Source organism: Balaenoptera physalus (assembly GCF_965194825.1).
Source record: "Balaenoptera physalus genome assembly, chromosome: 2".
Lineage (NCBI taxonomy): Eukaryota > Metazoa > Chordata > Mammalia > Artiodactyla > Balaenopteridae > Balaenoptera > Balaenoptera physalus.
The window spans coordinates 91,540,949-91,561,770 of NC_138883.1; the positions used below are offsets into that span (position 1 = coordinate 91,540,949).

General features: G+C 40.2%; 1 protein-coding gene across 6 annotated transcripts in view; it reads left to right on the forward strand.

Annotated features, from left to right (window-relative positions):
* Positions 1–1,704: 1,704 nt before the first annotated feature.
* CEP152 (centrosomal protein 152) overlaps positions 1,705–20,822 on the forward strand; it is a 119,594-nt gene continuing 100,476 nt past the window's right edge. For 5 of the 6 annotated variants that reach the window (XM_082452983.1, XM_082452986.1, XM_082452987.1 and 2 more), the window contains exons 1-2: positions 1,705–1,883; positions 8,079–8,172. In XM_082452983.1, coding sequence (XP_082309109.1) covers positions 8,086–8,172 — 87 coding nt within the window. In that variant the 5' untranslated portion in view covers positions 1,705–1,883; positions 8,079–8,085. Of the gene's footprint in view, positions 1,884–2,015; positions 2,331–8,078; positions 8,173–20,822 lie in introns of all 6 variants that reach the window. The other variant, XM_082452984.1, reaches the window with a different exon arrangement.

Below are 20,822 nucleotides of genomic sequence, written 5' to 3' on the forward strand. Positions count from 1 at the left end.
TTTCATCAGTTTCTTACACTGTAAAATGGGATCCTAATACCTGTACTAGCTCCTCACAGTGTTGTTGTGAGGAAAAGTGAGCTAGTGTCTGTGAAAAAACTTACCAACGTCTAAAGCACTATGTAAGGGATTATAAACACTGTCTCCTCATGTGCTTTCCTGCCTTAACATCTTTTTTTTTTTCTTTCATCTCTCTAATAAACAGTCGTTTGTGGGCAGGGATCATTTAGCATTCTTGCTGTAGCATTTCATCTTAACCCTTAGCACAGGACACTACTCGCAGCTTGCTGATGGGCTGCAGTGAGATGTGGAAAGCCCATAAGCCTAGTACTCACTAACAGACACCTTGGCTCAGATTTCAACAACTGCCATTTACCTGAATGCCTTTTATTTGCTTTTTCTGGCACAAAGAGGTTTCATTTTATTTGTTCGTTCATTCATTTGCTCATTTATCAAGTTTTGTTTTGAGTGCCTACCAGGGGCCACAAAGCAAAGTAAGTGCCTTAAGATATTGACGTTGGACTGAGTGAAACATTCACACAGCAACTAGTTATATAGTAGATAACAAGGATTATAATAAGATATGTACACTGTGTCCAAAGGGACGAAAGATCATTTCTACCAAGGGAGGGAGGTGTGTGTCATGAAAGGCTTCAGAGGAGGTGCTCATCTATCTTGAAGACTGAGTAGCCGGGGAAGTTAAGTGGGGCAATCAATACAGGTGAAAGGAATAGCTTGAGCAAAACAAAAGCACCTTGGGAACCACAGGCAGCTGGGTCAGAGATTTCACTCATCTGTTGCTATGGATTGAGTACCTAATGTGTGCCAGACCCTTATGCTTAGTGGATGGGGTTATAGGGGTCAGTGTAGGGGTGGGATGGTGAGGTAGCAAATGAAAGCTAGCCAGATTGTGAACAACCTTTAACAACCCTTTTACTCCATACTAGTATATATGGGAAAGGGTTAAAAGGATCTGTGAACCTACTACTACCTTGATATTCACTGGAACCCTTTTACCCCAGGAAGGTAGATACAATAATGGGCTTTACCGCAGACTGGGCAGCTCTGTCCTAAAGGACAGGTTAACATATACCAGAGTGACAGGAACATTCGCACTCGAGGAGATTCAAGTAGTGAATAAACATGTAGAGAATGTGTCATCTCATCAGTAATTAAAGAAACACATTCAAACAAGGCGGGACCTAGTAAGCAAGAAGACAAAGTGAAACGACCTCTAAGGCTGTTAAGGTGATGGGGAAGCAGGCACCTTAGAGAATCAGAAAGGCAAATACAAAAACCTCCAAGGTGGGTTCGTTGGGGAAAGTGAGGGATTCTATGTGCTGCAGCTGAGAACTGGGATTTAGGAGTGGAGAGCGCAGGGGGCACGAGTCACTGCACTAGGTGGTGAGGGGAGGGGCAAGGAGGTCGGGCAAAACCGGTTCATCCTAGGAAAGGGCAGGAGGCCAGGTGCTTGGGCGTCTCTATGCAACCGATAGGCCCGCCCCCTCTAGCGTCAACCCTTCCGTAATTGGCTCAAGGATCCACCAATGGGCACACAGGAGGAACTTCCCGCCACCTCTGGCGCCCGCTTTTAAACAGCAGTACAGTATTGCAACTGCAGGCGGACTTCTCAACCTAGCTTGAGAAAGGCGGAGACTTCCGCCTCTAACGCCCTGCCCCAAGCCGGCATGGCCCCGCCCACCAGGCCCGCTTCTAACCAGCGATTGAAGGAGCCGGCTGCTCTTCAATGGCCTCGGGGCTCCGTGGGTTCAGGTGTGACTAGGAAGGAGCTAGCGGGTTAGAGCCCGGGTGAGGGGTTTGCTAGAAGTTGGCTTTCGGCGGGAGCTAGGGTGTCTCCGCGGTGACAGCATCCGTGGCCTCCGGTGAGTTTCGCTTCTTGGCTGGGCTTGTGGCTGGGATAGGAGGAGGTGCGGGGTCCTTGGGATTCTGGCTGAGGCTTCCCGGAGGACTGACCCGTCCCCTCCCCAAATCCCGCGGTGGTGGACTGCTTGCAGGTGGCGGGGCTCCGCCTTTGACTTTGAAGTCTCATCCAGACCCCAAGATCCTACTTAGAAGTGACGTCTGGGAAGCCCTCCTCGCCTCCTCCAGGCTGCTAGGGTAGCGCTGAGACCTGACCCTGGGGACCCCCCGCCGTGGTCACCCTGGCGCCGTGCCAGGCTAACAGTGGGTGCTCTGTACACGTGTGTTGACCGAGTGCATGTGACGCTGGCAGCCCAGGCTAGCAGCCCCAGGCCTCCTGGGCTCCGTGCAGCTTGGGTCTCGCAGTACCTGTTTGCTGTGCCATAGTTGACGCCAAACGGAGTTCCTTGGTAAGGACTTGGGTTTATCTTCATTCAACCTGTGGTTGCCTACTTGCTGCATCCTCTGGGCACCCTGAATGTATTTGTCCAAGCTACTGTCACTAGCACTGATCACAGATTATTGTCATCCTTTGTTTTTATGTGTGTTTCTTTCCCTTCACCAAATCCTGATGAACTTTGTAATCTTGAACAGTGCTTGGCAAGTAATTGTTGAATGAATAAATAGGCTTCCTAAGCCTGGTATTGCAAGTCTGAAACAGGCTAGTGTGCTCTGGCTATTTCCATTCTAGAAAGGAAGCTAACATGTAAGCAAGTAAGTAGAATTTCCTAACTTTCAGGGCACTTAAAGACCCTTTTGTGGCACTTAACCTTTTCTATCTTACAGTCATGAACTTGAGTGTGATTTAAGCTGAATTTCGCCATATCCTTCACAATGCATGACAATTTATATGCACCTCCTAGATGTGAATGCACTCAACTAAATGAGAGGCTGAAACTGAAGCTATAAGAAAAGTATAAGAAATATAGCCTGAAAGTGCCAAAGAATGACTAATTTCATGGGGGGAGGGCATCTTGAAGAAAGTGGCATTTTCATCATCCCAGTAATGATTGCAGTATTTGAAGGAAAGTTTCCCACACACTGCATATTCACTTTTTCTCAGATATACTGAATGCTGTTTATTCCTTTAACCTCTTTTGTAGCTGGCAGACTTCTATTCATGAGTAACATGTCATGATAAAAACAAAACTAAGATGTATTGATTGGTACACAGTGCTAAGCGCTTCATGTACATTAATCTTGTGAATCCTCGTAACCAATCTTTGACGTAGGTACTGTTTTTTACCCCCATTTTATTAATGAGTAAATGGAAACAGTTGTGCAAGTTTGCACAGCTGTTAAGCAGGAGAGCCAGAACTGAGCCCAGGTTGTCTGAATGAGTGCCCTCATTCTTAACCACTTAACAGCCATATTGTGTCCTTTAAGATCTATTTCTAAAGTCTTTTCTGTGAAACTTCTTTCAGCCTTCTTTTCTTCTTAGCATAATTAATTTGTACTTTGTACTTTCCTCTATTACAGAATGTATTACAAGATATCATTTAACTATTAATTCATATCATTGTTTCCCTAAGGGACTGTAAGCTTCCCATGGCTGGTAGCATGTCTTAGATACATCTAGGCTATAACCTGGCCCACAGTAGGTGCTCAGTAAAATCTTTATTGAAATAATGAATCTGTATAGAGCAACATGAATGTATTATATTCATTCAACAAATATTGGTTGTGTGCAAAGGGTGGGGGAGATACATTTTAATTCTGCCCCCAGAGTGCTTATAGGCTATTAGATGAGGCAAAAACAATGCTACTTTTGCTTTCTAATGTTTTGTCCAATTAAACACACATTGGTCTTTCTCATTGCAAGGAGGGCAAAGAAAACATAACCAGCGACAACAAAATGAGTAATGAGTGGGACATATGACAGAACATAGCCTTGTAAATAGGTTCAGAAAAAGTTATCTATCTAGGAAGAAAGTATTAACCATCTTGCTATTAAAAAAAAAAAGCATACTGTACACTTATTCTGCATCTTGATTTTTTAAATAGTCAATATATAGAGAGATATTTCATTATTTTTATTAGTGACACAGTATTGCCAAATTTATTCAAAAGTACTTTTACTAGGGCAAATGTTCTTTTTCAATATATTAATATTGATAGTTCTCAAGATGGTTTTCCCAATTCATACTTTCATCAGCAATTCATGAGGATGCCTGTTTCCTATAAAATAGCCACCACTAGGGCTTCCCTGGTGGCCAAGTGGTTAAGAATCCGGCTGCCAATGCAGGAGACACGGGGTCGAGCCCTGGTCCGGGAAGATCCCACATGCCGCGGAGCAACTAAGCCCCTGTGCCACAACTACTGAGCCTGCACTCTAGAGCCCACGAGCCACAACTACTGAGCCTGTGTGCCACAACTACTGAAGCCCATGTGCCTAGAGCCCGTGCTCCGCAACAAAAGAAGCCACAGCAATAAGCCCGTGCACCATAACGAAGAGTAGCCCCTGCTCGCTGCAACTAGAGAAAAGCCCACGTGCAGCAACAAAGACCCAATGCAGCCAAAAATAAATAAAATAAATTAATTAAAAAAAATAGCCACCACTAGCTGTTATCATGTTTTTTTTTAAATTTAGTGGTTGAAAATCATATTTCATTGTTTAAATGGCACTTTGAATTCTTTGTGAGATTAAGCATGTTTTCAAGTTCGTTGAGCATTTGCATTTCTTTTTTTTTTTAATGAAATGTATCAGTTGCCCATTTTAAATTAAGTTGTCTTTTTCTCATTTCTTTGTGAGAATTGTATATTGGGACTTTCTCTTGTGTTTTTCAAGTCTCTTTCTCATTATTATTTTACCCTTTGATGATATTTTCTTATTATACATAATATTTGACTTGCTAATGATGGTTTTTGCCATATACAGTTTCTTTTTGTATGTGTGTATGTTTAAGTTTCCGTCAAGTTTTTCCTTTATGGTTTCTGGGTTTATTATCTTGCTAGTTTTTTTTTTAAATTTAAGCAGCCTCTTTTATTGTTCTGAATATTATAGTACAGTCTCTGATAGCAGTAATCAGTAGTGATTAATAAGCAGAAGAAAAGCATTAGCTTTTATTTTAAATTTTAGTTAAATACTAATTACCTTTTTAGTCTCTTTGTTTTTTAAGCCACAGTAAGTTTATCAAATTTCCCTTAATGCCTAAAATAATTTCCTATGGTCTCTGGTAGTTTGCACTTTTCAGAAGGAAAGCTAATTTGTACCTTTTCCTCCCAGTGGAGAGAGTTTGTTCTTTCAGATATTTTCAGGTTTCTTCTTTAATGACGCAGTTTGGATTTAAAATGCCATTCAAAACAAAGATATAGTTTTGTCTTTTATATTTTCTTCACTTCAAAATGAAAATAGGGTATTCCCTGGTGGTCCAGTGGTTAAGACTCTGCACTTTCACCGCTAAGGGCCTGGCTTCAATCCCTGGTCTGGGAACTAAGATCCTGCATGCTGTGCAGCCAAAAAAAGAAAAAAAGAGAAAACTAGACTTTATTAAAAAAAGTGAAAATACCTTGTAGAATTCATTATTCTCTATCTGAGAAAAAGTAGTTCTTTATTTAAAATAACTATTTAGCAATAAGCTCTTGTAAATCTTAATGTTCCTTTTCAGTATTCAACAGGAATTGATGGCAGATTGGTGAAGTGTTGGAAAAAAAAAAAAAAACCCTCCCTCCTTTTACTTAATAAAAGGGAAATTAACCCAAATTCCCTATTCTGGCTTTAACTATAAAATTCAGGGAAAGGTGGAAAATACCATAAGAATTAGAAGCAGGAAAGATTATTTCTGCCTGGAGAATTCAGGGATGCCTTTAAGGTCCAGCTTAATTGCATTTCTTTTAAGGAGCCAGCATTTACATGGGCTTGTATTTTCATAATCTATAGATTCTATAGACTTGATGTTCACTTGAAGTAGTGAAAAAACCCTAGAGACATGAGCTTGTGTTACTGTTTTTCCCTCACCATTTCAGCTACATTGTAGGCTCTTTACCATATTCAGGTATCCATCTTATGCTGGTATACAAGAGGTTGCTTGTAGCTGCTGGGTGGAGACAAGGTTTAGAGTCCCCAGGCCTCTTTATTTTACCTCTCAGTGAAGGAGTGCGTGTGTCCCTTCCTCCATGTAGCCCTGGCACAAGAACAGAAAGGAGGAGGTCTGGTCTAAGAAGCAGAGGCTGGAAGGGTTTAGTTGATGTGAGGAGTCTGAATTCATAGAATTGAAAGAGATGGGTTGGGTGTAGGGACCAGAGAGGGGAGGGATAAAGAAGTTGGACTGCAAATTAGAGTTTGGCCGAGAAACAGTCCTTGTAAAACAAACTTAAACTTATGGGGATTTTCAGCATCGAAATTCATATTTGTGTTAATCTGTAATACCATATTTCATCTATTATAATGTGCACATTTTCTTTTCACTTTTTTTTTGTTTTTTTTTGCCTCTCCGTGTGGCTTGCAGGATCTTAATTCCCTGACCAGGGATTGAACCCAGGTCACGGCAGTGAAAGCGCCAAGTTCTAACCACTGGACCGCCCGGGAGCTCCCTTCTTTTCACATTTTAACATCTACAAAGAGGCTGCATTTTAAAGTTAATGATGTGTCATGATTTAATTGGCCACATCTTTTTCTTAGTGATACAGATGGAACTGTGTCATACCATCAAGGGCACCTTAGAGCTGATGAAGTGGAATATCTTTTGCTATAGAGCTATTGGCTTACATAAAAGTTTGTGATCTTAGTCCTCTACTGTCAACACGAGGGAGCTAAGTTCTTTATGGTAAAATATGTTTGGATTGCCAGGTCTATGCTTCTCATTTCACTTCCAGTTTAATGACATTTTAGAGCCTGAAAAGTGAGTGTATGATCTGTGGCCCAGCCTCACATCAAAGTGCATTTCATTGGCATGCACAAGAGTGGACTGAATAGAGGACAGCATTAGGCCGTGTAATTGATGATGCTTGCCTACTTTTTTGTCAGGATTGTTCAGAGTTTTGAAATTCTGGGTAGTTTCTGTGTAGTGTCAGGATCCCTAAGTATAATTCAAATCATCAGCAGTCTTTTGACCGTAAGTACTTGAAAACCCATTTCCTGCTGCTGCTTCTGCCACAGCAGTGACCATTCTCCAGGGAAGTCTTGCTGCTGCTTTGGGACAGTGTCATAGCTTCACATCCTTCACTTCTGTTTTTCCTGAGTATTTTTTGCTAGAACTTGATTTTATCAAGCTTAAGAGCAGGACATTTAACACATATACATATATATATATTTTTAAATTTATTTTTGGCTGCGTTGGGTCTTCGTTACTGTGTGCAGGCTTTCTGTAGTTGCAGTGAGCGGGAGCTACTCTTCGTTGTGGTGCGCGGGCTTCTCATTGTGGTGGCTTCTCTTGTTGCGGAGCACGGGCTCTAGGCGCACAGGCTTCAGTAGTTGTGGCACGCAGGCTCAGTAGTTGTGGCTTGTGGGCTCTAGAGCACAGGCTCAGTAGTTGTGGCGCATGGGCTTAGTTGTTTAGCAGCATGTGGGATCTTCCTGGACCAGGGCTTGAACTTGTGTCCCCTGCACTGGCAGGCGGATTCTTAACCACTGCGCCACCAGGAACGTCCTAACACATATTTTTGTTGTGTGCTCTGTGGAGTTTACTGGATTGTAAATGTTTTTTGGGGAGCAATCATTAACTCAGGATTTAGTGGCTCTCTTTCTGAAAAACATGACATTTGGATTTGTGATATTCAGAAGATGAAGCAAGTTGTGGAGGATGCTACCTGTGCTATCTTTAATACATCAAATTAGAAACTTTGAGCGTATTCTTAAAATTTGTATGTTTTGGCATATTTCTGGTTCGTTATTATTATCTTATTTTTGTGTGTGGACAAAAATCTTACAGTTTGAGTTATTCTTTCCAGACCACTAGAAAGGTCTAGTTGTAGGTTTATTAGCTTTGGGCATTTTTTCATTTTCATGAATTTCTGTCATAACAGCTATTTTCTGTGAATCATGATTAATTTGTAAGAACTCTCTTTATAGTTGGAATACTAACCATTTGTCATACATGAGTTACATATATCTTCTCCCCAGCTGCTCCTGTCTTTTTGTGTATGGCATCTCTTATGTAGTTTGGTCTGGGGAGATTTTCTGGGCTGTTTAGAAACCAAACATCTTTCTGTTCCCGCAGGAGGACCATGTCACTAGACTTCGGCAGTGTGGCACTGCAGACGCAAAATGAAGACGAAGAATATGACAAAGAAGACTATGAAAGGGAGAAAGAGGTAAGTTATTCAGAAAAAGAATGCTAAACTCAATCTTAAACAATTTTATATCCTGACCAAAATTACATCATTTTGTGTCATTTTGAAGGATTTATGGTTCTTTTTTTTTTTCTGAAAGTCCCAAAACTTGATCAGCATTTGGACTTTTGAAAGGTAGATGAGTGGAATGCTTCCTTCTTTTGGACAAGAATAAAACAACTGTGTACGATGCCCTAGATTGATGGTTAGATTGCTGAAGCGCTTTTCATTTAGGAGGTAGCGGTTGGTCTTGGGGCAGAGGCCTACTTGCATGGGCGAGTGCAGCAGGTTCCCTTGCTTGGGTAGCCTGCATCCGCGTGGGGGCCGCCGGTGAACAAGCACACAGGCGAGTAAAGCAATCTGTATGAGGGCTGATTTAGCACTGACAAATAACAGGGAGACAGGGTAGGGTGATATTAAGGCAACCAGCCAGGAACTGGTGAGGGAAGGCCTCTCGGAGGAGGAAATGTTTGAGCTGAGCCTTGACTCAAGAGAAAGGAGCAGCCGCACAGAAGCCTGGGAAGGATGCCCTAAGCTCGGACACAACCAGTGTAAAGCCTGGAAGTAGGCAGCAGACCCTGCATATCTGTGAAACAGCCAGAAGGCTGTGGTATTGGGACTGTGTGAGCAAGGGGTGAGTGGTGGAGGCCGGGAAGAGGTGGTCTAGGCCTGGTCACGGCGTGTCAAGGGAGGGTGTTTGTATTTTATCCTAGGGGCAGTGGGAAGCCAGTGGAGGATTTTAAGCAGGGAAGTGATATCTGACCGTATATTTATTTGAAAGATCTTCCTGAATGCTGTGTTGTGCGACGAGATTACAGGAGAAAAGGAGTAAGAGGAGGAGATCATATTATTTGTGCGTGTGTGTGTGTGTGTGTGTGTGTGTGTAATGAAATCCTTGGCCCAGTAGTAATAGTAGCAGCTGGTGGGAATCAACTTGCTTGTTATGATTGGTTTTAGTTTGAGTCAGATTTCTTGAGTGACTGCGATAACAGGCTTCTTTTGTACTGAATGTTGCTATGACCCATTTTTTTTTCAGGTGTTTTTAAAATTTTTTATTGAAATATAGTTGACTTACAATGTTGTGTTCATTTCAGTTGTACAGCAAAGTGATTCAGTTATATATATATATATATATTCTTTTTTAGATTCTTTTCCATTATACGTTATAACAAGATATTGAGTATAGTTCCATGTGTTATACAGTAGGTCCTTGTTGGTTATCGATTTTATATAGTAGTGTATATGTGTTAATCCCAAACTCCTAATTTATCCCTCCCCCCTTTCCCCTTTGGTAACCATAAGTTTGTTTTCTTTCTTTCTTTCTTTCTTTTCTTTCTTTTCTATTTTTAGGCCAATTCTGGGTGACTTCTTTTTTTTTTTTTTTTCCACACACACACACACACACACACACACACACACACACACACACACACACACTGTATTTTACTTTTACAAAAGATAAATAGACTGACAACAAGCATTGTAAATGGATGACCACAACAAAAGCAACAATGATTGCAATTACAAAACACAAAACACACTCATACTATGTCATAATATTGACATTCAGTCCAGTAATCCTCCACTGTAACAGCTCCTTTACTTTGCAGTGAAAATTGATTTGTATATTTTTTGCCTCTGAGTCCTTGTGGAATTTTTTTTTTTTATTCAAACAGGAAGTCGCAAAAATTATAATCATCCTCATCAGTTCACTCAGTCCCATGTAATTAATTTTTTTTTTCATCTTGATCTTTTGTTAGCACTTTTATGAGTTCATCAGTTTTCCATTAGAGTTCTGAAAATGCTTATTCATTCAGTTCAGCAGTATAGTCAGTTACCAGAAACCTGTACTTGTCAGAGTCTTTTCCATGAATTCCTTGAAGATGAAACCCTTTTATAGGAACATTTTTGCAAAAGCATCAGAGTACACCCAGAACTGTCTGTAAATGACAAAAGACTTAAAAATGACGATGGTTAAAGATTTGATGAAAGTTCATAATGATGCAATTGACAAAGAAATAGTTATTTCTGAGATATACATTTTAAAGTAATAACTAGAATTATGACTTATAACATTATACCAGAACATATAAGGTTTTTAGGAGTTTCATGTAATGTCTGAAACATTTATATTAACATATTTCCATACAAATAACCCAAAGAAAGTTTAGTATTAGTTGTTTTTCTTGTTTGTTTGTTTTTTTATACTGCAGGTTCTTATTAGTCATCAATTTTATACACATCAGTGTATACATGTCAATCCCAATCACCCAATTCAGCACACCACCATCCCCAGCCCACTGCGGTTTTCCTCCCTTGGCGTCCATATGTTTGTTCTCTACATCTGTGTCTCAACTTCTGCCCTACAAACAGGTTCATCTGTACCATTATTCTAGGTTCCACATACATGCGTTAATATACGATATTTGTTTTTCTCTTTCTGACTTACTTCACTCTGTATGACAGTCTCTAGATCCCTGCATGTCTCAACAAATGACTCAATTTCATTCCTTTTTAGGGCTGAGTAATATTCAGCCCTAATATACATATATTGTATATATGTACCACAACTTCTTTATCCATTCGTCTGTCGATGGGCATTTAGGTTGCTTCCATGACCTGGCTATTGTAAATAGTGCTGCAATGAACATTGGGGTGCCTGTGTCTTTTTGAATTATGGTTTTCTCTGGGTATATGCCCAGTAGTGGGATTGCTGGAGCATATGGTAATTCTATTTTTAGTTTTTTAAGGAACCTCCATACTGTTCTCCATAGTGGCTGTATCAATTTACATTCCCACCAACAGTGCAAGAGGGTTCCCTTTTCTCCACACCCTCTCCAGCATTTGTTGTTTGTACATTTTCTGATGATGCCCATTTTGACTGGTGTGAGGTGATACCTCATTGTAGTTTTGATTTGCATTTCTCTAATAATTAGTGATGTTGAGCAGCTTTTCATGTGCTTCTTGGCCATCTGTATGTCTTCTTTGGAGAAATGTCTATTTAGGTCTTCTACCCATTTTTGGATTGGGTTGTTTGTTTCTTCAATATTGAGCTGCATGAGCTGTTTATATATTTTGGAGATTAATCCTTTGTCCGTTGATTCGTTTGCAAATATTTTCTCCCATTCTGAGGGTTGTCTTTTCGTCTTGTTTATGGTTTCCTTTGCTGTGCAAAAGCTTTGAGGTTTCATTAGGTCCCATTTGTTTATTTTTGTTTTTATTTTCATTACTTTAGAAGGTGGATCAAAAAAGATCTTGCTGTGATTTATGTCAAAGAGTGTTCTTCCTATGTTTTCCTCTAAGAGTTTTATAGTGTCTGGTCTCACATTTAGGTCTCCAATCCATTTTGAGTTTATTTTTGTATATGGTGTTAGGGAGTGTTATATTTTCATTCTTTTCCATGTAGCTGTCCAGTTTTCCCAGCACCATTTATTGAAGAGACTGTCTTTTCTCCATTGTATATCTTTGCCTCCTTTGTCATAGATTAGTTGACCATAGGTGCGTGGGTTTATCTCTGGGCTTTCTATCTTGTTCCATTGATCTATGTTTCTGTTTTTGTGCCAGTACCATATTGTCTTGATTACTGTAGCTTTGTAGTATAGTCTGAAGACAGGGAGTCTGATTCCTCCAGCTCCGTTTTTTTCCCTCAAGACTGCTTTTGCTATTCGGGATCTTTGTGTCTCCATACAAATTTTAAGATGATTTGTTCTACTTCCATAAAAAATGCCATTGGTAATTTGATAGGGATTGCATTGAATCTGTAGATTGCTTTGGGTAGTATAGTCATTTTCACAATATTGATTCTTTCAATCCAAGAACATGGTATATCTCTCCATCTGTTGGTATCATCTTTAATTTCTTTCATCAGTGTCTTATACTTTTCTGCATACAGGTCTTTTGTCTCCCTAGGTAGGTTTATTCCTAGGTATTTTATTCTTTTTGTTACAATGGTAAATGGAAGTGTTTCCATGATTTCTCTTTCAGATTTTTCATCATTACTGTATAGGAATACAAGAGATTTCTGTGCATTAATTTTGTATCCTGTAACTTTACCAGATTCATTGATTAGCTCTAGTAGTTTTCTGGTGGCATGTTTAGGATTCTCTATGTATAGTATCATGTCATCTGCAAACAGTGACAATTTTACTTCTTCTTTTCCAATTTGTATTCCTTTTATTTCTTCTTCTTCTCTGATTGCCATGGCTAGGACTTCCAAAACTATGTTAAATAATAGTGGTGAGAGCGGACATCCTTGTCTCGTTCCTGATCTTAGAGGAAATGCTTTCAGTTTTTCACTATTGAGAATGATGTTTGTTGTGGGTTTGTCGTATATGGCCTTTATTATGTTGAGGTAGGTTCCCTCTATGCCCACTTTCTGGAGAGTTTTTATCATAAATGGGTGTTGAATTTTGTCAAAAGCTTTTTCTGCATCTATTGAGATAATCATATGGTTTTTATTCTTCAATTTGTTAATATGGTTTATCACATTGATTGATTTGCGTATATTGAAGAATCCTTGCATCCCTGGGATAAATCCCACTTGATCATGGTGTATGATCCTTTTAATGTGTTGTTGGATTCTGTTTGCTAGTATTTTGTTGAGGATTTTTGCATCTATATTCATCAGTGATATTGGTCTGTAATTTTCTTTTTTTGAAGTATCTTTGTCTGGTTTTGGTATCAGGGTGATGGTGGCCTTGTAGAATGAGTTTGGGAGTGTTCCTTCCTCTGCAATTATTTGGAAGAGTTTGAGAAGGATGGGTGTTAGCTCTTCTCTAAATGTTTGGTAGAATTCACCTGTGAAGCCATCTGGTCCTGGACTTTTGTTTGTTGGAATATTTTTAATCACAGTTTCAATTTCATTACTTGTGATTGGTCTGTTCATAATTTATGTTTCTTCCTGATTCAGTCTTGGAAGGTTATACCTTTCTAAGAATTTGTCCATTTCTTCCAGGTTGTCCATTTTATTGGCATAGAGTTGCTTGTAGTAGTCTCTTAGGATGCTTTGTATTTCTGCAGTGTCTGTTGTAATTTCTCCTCTTTCATTTCTAATTTTATTGATTTGCGTCCTCTTTTTCTTGATGAGTCTGGCTAATGGTTTATCAATTTTGTTTATCTTCTCAAAGACCCAGCTTTTAGTTTTATTGATCTTTGCTATTGTTTTCTTTGTTTCTATTTCATTTATTTCTTCTCTGATCTTTATGATTTCTTTCTTTATGCTAACTTTGGGTTTTGTTTGTTCTCCTTTCTCTAGTTCCTTTAGGTGTAAGGTTAGATTGTTTACTTGAGATGTTTCTTGTTTCTTGAGGTAGGCTTGTATAGCTATAAACTTCCCTCTTAGAACTGCTTTTGCTGCATCCCATAGGTTTTGGGTCATCGTGTTTTCATTGTCATTTGTCTCTAGGTATTTTTTGATTTCCTCTTTGATATCTTCAGTGATCTCTTGGTTATTTAGTAACGTATTGTTTAGCCTGCATGTGTTTGTGTTTTTTACATGTTTTTCCCTGTAATTGATTTCTAATCTCATAGCGTTGTGGTCAGAAAAGATGCTTGATATGATTTCAATTTTCTTAAATTTACTGAGGCTTGATTTGTGACCCAAGATGTGATCTATCCTGGAGAATGTTCCATGCGCACTTGAGAAGAAAGTGTAATCTGCTGTTTTTGGATGGAATGTCCTATAAATATCAATTAAATCTATCTGGTCTATTGTGTCATTTAAAGCTTCTGTTTCCTTATGTATTTTCACTTTGGTTGATCTGTCCATTGCTGTAAGTGAGGTGTTAAAGTCCCCCACTATTATTGTGTTACTGCCGATTTCCTCTTTTATAGCTGTTAGCAGTTGCCTTATGTATTGAGGTGCTCCTATGTTGGGTGCATATATATTTATAATTGTTATATCTTCTTCTTGGATTGATCCCTTGATCATTATGTAGTGTTCTTCCTTGTCTCTTGTAATATTCTTTGTTTTAAAGTCTATTTTATCTGATATGAGTATAGCTACTCCAGCTTTCTTTTGATTTCCATTTGCATGGAATATCTTTTTGCATCCCCTCACTTTCAGTCTGTATGTGTCCCTAGGTCTGAAGTGGGTCTCTTGTAGACAGCATATGTATGGGTTTTGTTTTTGTATCCATTCAGCAAGCCTGTGTCTTTTGGTTGGAGCATTTAATCCATTCACCTTTAAGGTAATTATTGATATGTATGTTCCTGTGACCATTTTCTTAATTGTTTTGGGTTTGTTTTTGTAGGTCCTTTTTTTCTCTTGTGTTTCCCACTTAGTGAAGTTCCTTTAGCATTTGTTGTAGAGCTGGTTTGGTGGTGCTGAATTCTCTTAGCTTTTGCTTGTCTGTAAAGCTTTTGATTTCTCCATTGAATCTGAATGAGATCCTTGCCGGGTAGAGTAATCTTGTTTGTAGTTTCTTCCCTTTCATCACTTTAAGTATATCGTGCCACTCCCTTCTGGCTTGTAGAGTTTCTGCTGAGAGATCAGCTGTTAACCTTATGGGAGTTCCCTTGTATGTTATTTGTTGTTTTTCCCTTGCTGCTTTCAATAATTTTTCTTTGTCTTTAATTTTTGCCAATTTATTTACTGTGTGTCTCGGCATGTTTCTCCTTGGTTTTATCCGGTATGGGACTCTCTGCGCTTCCTGGACTTGGGTGGCTATTTCCTTTCCCATGTTAGGGAAGTTTTCGACTATAATCTCTTCAAATATTTTCTTGGGTCCTTTCTCTCTCTCTTCTCCTTCTGGTACCCCTATAATGTGAATGTTGTTGCGTTTAATGTTGTCCCAGAGGTCTCTTAAGCCGTCTTCATTTCTTTTCATTCTTTTTTCTTTAGTCTGTTCCACAGCAGTGAATTCCACCATTCTGTCTTCCAGGTCACTTATCCGTTCTTCTGCCTCAGTTATTCTGCTCTTGATTCCTTCTAGTGTAGTTTTCATTTCAGTTATTGTATTGTTCATCTCTGTTTGTTTGTTCTTTAATTCTTCTAGGTCTTTGTTAAACATTTCTTGCATCTTCTCGATCTTTGCCTCCATTCTTTTTCTGAGGTCCTGGATCATCTTCAGTATCATTATTCTGAATTCTTTTTCTGGAAGGTTGCCTATCTCCACTTCATTTAGTTGTTTTTCTGGGGTTTTATCTTGTTCCTTCATCTGGTACATAGCCTTCTGCCTTTTCATCTTGTCTATCTTTCTGTGAATGTGGTTTTTGTTCCACAGGCTACAGGATTGTAGTTCTTGCTTCTAGTGTCTGCCCTCTGGTGGATGAGGCTATCTAAGAGGCTTGATGGGAGGGACTGGTGGTGGGTAGAGCTGACTATTGCTCTGGTGGGCAGAGCTCAGTAAGACATTAATCCACTTGACTGTTGATGGGTGGGGCTGGATTCCCTCCTTGTTGGTTGTTTGGCCTGAGGCAACCCAACACTGGAGCCTACCTGGGCTCTTTGGTGGGGCTAATGACAGACTCTGGGAGGGCTCATGCCAAGGATTACTTCCCAGAACTTCTGCTGCCAGTGTCCTTGTCCCCATGGTGAAACAGAGCCACCCCCTGCCTCTGCAGGAGAGCCTCCAACACTAGCAGGTAGGTCTGGTTCAGTCTCCCCCGGGGTCACTGCTCCTTCCCCTAGGTCCCGATGCACACACTACTTTGTGTGTGCCCTCCAAGAGTAGGGTCTTTGTTTCCCCCAGTCCTGTTGAAGTCCTGTGATCAATTCCCACTAGGCTTCAAAGTCTGATTCTCTAGGAATTCCTCCTCCCGTTGCCGGACCCCCAGGTTGGGAAGCCTGACGTGGGGCTCAGAACCTTCACTCCAGTGGGTGGACTTCTGTGGTATAAGTGTTCGCCAGTCTGTGAGTCACCCACCCACCAGTTATGGGATTTGATTTTACTGTGACTGCACCCCTCCTACCATCTCATTGTGGCTTCTCCTTTGTCTTTGGATGTGGGATATCTTTTTTTGGTGAGTTTCAGTGTCTTCCTGTTGATGATTGTCCAGCAGCTAGGTGTGGTTCTGGTGTTCTTGCAAGAGGGAGTGAGAGCACATCCTTCTACTCTGCCATCTTGGTTCCTCCTCCCATAAGTTTGCTTTCTATGTCCATGAGTCTATTTGTGTTTTGTAAATAAATTCCTTTGTATCATTTTTCTAGATTCCACATATAAGTGATGTTATATGATATTTGTCTTTCTCTGTCTGACTTACTTCACTTAGTATGATAATCTCTATGTCCATCCATGTTGTTGCAAATGGCATTATTTCATTCTTTTTTATGGCTGAGGAATATTCCATTGTGTACATACATCACATCTTTATCCATTCACCTGTCAATGCACACTTAGCTTGCTTCCATCGTATGACCCATTTTCTAATATGTAAAGTAATTCTTTTTAAGAGTCACCATGGACCATTTGTATTAATAGGAAGCAAAGAATAGGGTCATTTGCCCACGTGGCTGGCAGTAGAGTTATGGTAGAGACAGAAAGCTGGCATCTGAGTGGATTTTGTCCATAGACATGTATTGTTTGGTTGCACAGTATTTTTAAAAAATTGAGTCTATATTTAAAGATTAGAAAATATCATGTAGTAATCCAGAGTTTCTGACCTGTCTTGAAACATCCTAAGCCTGGGCCACACGTGGTGTGTGTTTGCACACGGCAGCAAGTGGGCTGGAGCTGTGCGATGGCTCTCCCGTCCCAGCTGTCCACAGTCCCTCCCCCCACCCCCAGGCCCCCCTGACATGGGCTTGTGCGCTTGGACCTTCCAGCTTCACTCTTGTAAATTCTCTGCCAAGTCACTGAGGGCACTGGAGTTTGTGACCCTTTCCAGGGTTTCTGGATTTTGACAGGGGCCTTCACCAACAATTGTTGGTGGCAAGGATGGGGGGGCGGGTGAGGATTTTCTGTTACTTTGTGAACTCACAGCATGAGGTTTTCAAGACCTTGATGGCTTTTGGGTAGTTCTCTGGAATTTAGCTACTGGGATTTTTGAGAGGATCAGTTTAAGTAGTTACCATAGTAGATTTTAAAGAAGGAGAAAAAATGATCTGACAGGTGATTTTTTTCATTGGAAAAGATGGGTAGGGTATTAGAGAGAACGTACTGCCAGGTGCGTTGTGTGGTGAAAGTTTTAAAGGGGGTATTAGTTAAGGAGGCAGTAAATTCTAGATGATATAGAACAGGGGTCCCCAATCCCCAGGCTGCGGAGTGGTACTGGTCCATGGCCTGTTAGGAACTGGGCCGCACAGCAGGAGGTGAGCAGCGGGCCAGCAGGTGAAGCTTCATTTGCCACTCCCCATCACCCACATTACCGCCTGAACCACTCCCCTCCACCACCCGCTCCATCGAAAAATTGTCTTCCACAAAACCGGTCCCTGGTGCCAATGCGGGCTGGGGCCCGCTGCTATGGAAAATAGCCAGTGGGATCACTTCTTGGTAGATTATGTGCTGGGGTAGGTTAGGGAGTTTCCAGAGTAAAAGGTGCTCTTAAGAGGTGAAGTATCTAAGAATGAGTGTTTCTAGCAGAGTGGAAGAAAAGACTATTTAGCTAACTTGACTCTAATGTGATGATTATGGGTCATATTAATAAAAATTGTTTTATGTTAGTAAAAAGTATTTTTACCTTTTTTAAAAAAATTGCTACAAGGGAAGAAGTGAGGTCAGATGTTAGAGAGTTTCAGCAATAAAATTCAGAACTATTCATGAAAATTCAGCTGTATGTATATTTTGTCAATGCAAGTTAAAATAATAAATTGGCTGATCACACCTAAGTTCGTTTTCATATCCAGAAGCCTTTTCCACTTCCTCAGTCTCCCTGACCCTACGATAACAGAATAGTTTACAGCCTTAAGTGGTTAAATAAAAGAATGGTCTTTTCATGCCTGCCTGGTTGGTAGCTTTGGGATTGCCAGGTGGATTAGAGTGTTAGTAGTAGGCTAATACACACTGCTTTCTCTACTTAATGAATCGCTTTGTATTTAATTCATTTATGTAGGTGGAATGCTTGCGTCACAAGGATGTGCTGTAGAGCTGGCCAAGCAGGCCGTATCTGACTCATAGGCTACCCTGCTAAGGATTTGTGAGATCCCCTCTCTGTAAATGGCAGAATAATCCTGATTTTGACCGTCTAGTGTGAATGGCCAGTTGCTAATAAAATATGCTTTACCAAACTGTTCGATTTGGATGCTTTGGGATCAGCTGGGGTGTTGTCCACACTTGCCCACAAGTCAGTGAATAAGCCATAGTCAAATTCCAACCTCCATGCCATCCTAATTAGCAGCTCTGCAGTGATGATCTGGACTTTTCCATTTCTATTCCCTCCATTGTTTGCACTGAAGAGTAAATGGAGAATGCGTTTAATCTTCGGAAAGGGAAAGGATTTAGTAAAGTGATTCAATATTCAGAGGACATTTAGACCAGTGGAATCTCAAGCCACAGACCACTACAGATAGACCCATATTTTGAAAAAACCTCCAAGAATTTTGCAGAAAAGTAAGGCACTATAATCATTTCTAAATCGCTACAGTTCTAAATGGTCTATTGGTAAAAATTTGACCACTGTGTTCCAAGGCATAGCAAAGAAATGCATAACCCACAGCCTCACCCAGTGTTTCACTGGAAACTCCACCTCCTCCACAGTAAACAGAACAGATTAGGGTGCAGGTGAGGAAGGGTGAGAATACCATGGACATATAGTATCATAGTAATTAATATTCATATCACTCATTTTCCTCACAACTTCTTGGAGCACGTTACTTTGAGAACTGCTGATGTAGCAAGAAGGACAGCTACTAAGTAGACCTCATCCAAAGTACTCCAGGCAAACTTTTACTTGTAAATCTGGCCCAGAGAAGAGGACTTGAAAAGTTTTTTCATTAGCTCATTCATAATGTAACAATACGATTTTGCAAAATATTTTTCACCTAAAGTTACTATACTTTGCAATTTCATCATTGAATATTACAGACATATAGTTGTTGTTGTCATTGCAGTTGCTGTAAGCTTCAAAGTTACTGGTAAAGCCACAGTTTAAGGTTGAGTATCACTTGGGATCTCATAGTTTGCTGGCGCGTACCTGTACTTTCTGCAGTGTCACCAGAAGTAGCTCTGGGGTTATTGCTTGGCTCTAGATAGTAAAATTATGTATGTAAGTATGTATTTTGGAGCTGGTGGTTTGCGGCAGAAGTACTTAGTAATCTGTGCTTATCAAGATAATACTTGCTGATGATCCTCCATTGAGTGACGATATTATTTGAAGCCTGGAAAATGATCTTGAGTAGAAAGGTAAGCGGTTTGAGTAGCAGATGGCAGACAGACACTTGCACCTGGGAATACTGATTTGAGTCCCTCTTAGTTTTTATATCAGTACTTCTCTAGTAGAATAATAAGCTCAATTGAGCTTGGAATCGTGTATTTTAGAGGTTAGGCTTTCCATTGCATAGCCTTTCTTCCACTTTTAACTGCCTTGTTTGATGTTACTTCTGGAAACATTTTTGATATTTTGTCCCCACTAGGGGGAGTTGTAAGGCTAGCATTTGTTTACATTTTGTACAATATTATTTGACTTATTTAGTGGAATTTTCTCGCCGTCACCTAAGAAAAGCAAAGAAACAAATGGTTGAGTGTTCATATTGTATTTTTTTGTTCCTATCGTATTCTGTTTTCTTTTAGCAATTTCTTATACTTTATCTAGATTGTGCCTTTGAACTGTTTCCCATAATATATAGGTATTTTAAAGGGGCTGTCACAGTGGGGACAAAAACACTGAACTCTCTCTGGCAGACTGACGCTTGCTCGTATACAGACAGGTAGAAACATGTCTTCCAGTGACTGACTGAATGTCATGTGGAAGAAGGTAGGAGTGGGAATGGAGAGATTCAGGTTCTGGTGCTGGCCGTGGGACTGACTGTAAGTCTCACTTTCATGGGCATGCCCCTGACCTTCTCTGGGCCTTGGTGTGCTCGCATTTACAAGGAGAGGTTTGGCTCGGAGGAGCTCCAGTGTTCATTCCAGGCCTAAAGTTCTATTATATGTCACCTGCAGTCTAGCCGGTATTTGTCTAGTAAATGTTGCCATGTTTCTTTTTCAGATGTGTGGCAATCTAGGCAAAGTCTTCCCCACTAACACTGTAAAATTTGTTTTAACTAATGGAATGGGTTAAAAAACAATTCCGTGCATAGTATAATTCATAGACTAAAGCTCTAGCTACCAAGTTTTTTGGCCCTTTGTCAGTCCCATGTTGGGCCTTTTCAAGGATGTTTTTAACTTGGCTGTGAGGCTAAAATGAAGATTCTACTTGGTGTGTATCCATGAAAGCATTATTTAATAATTCATATTTTAAAATATCAGGATCTTTTCATCAGTGTACTTGTTGGGTAACCTGTTCAAAACACAGATGAATGTTGGCCACTCCATTTGCTGCTCTTCTCTGGGGAGAAGATGTATTGAACGGTTTGTAATCTGAGAACTCTTGCTTTCATGAATATCAAGGATTATAGACTCTGAAGACAGTCTGTTTAGTTAATTAAAGCCGAAAAATCCCAACAAAAGGTTTACATGTTCTCCGTTTTACATTCCCCTTAAACTAGGCTTTTTGGATGTTCTATGTGGATTACTGTAAAGTGTTTTGTTGCTGAA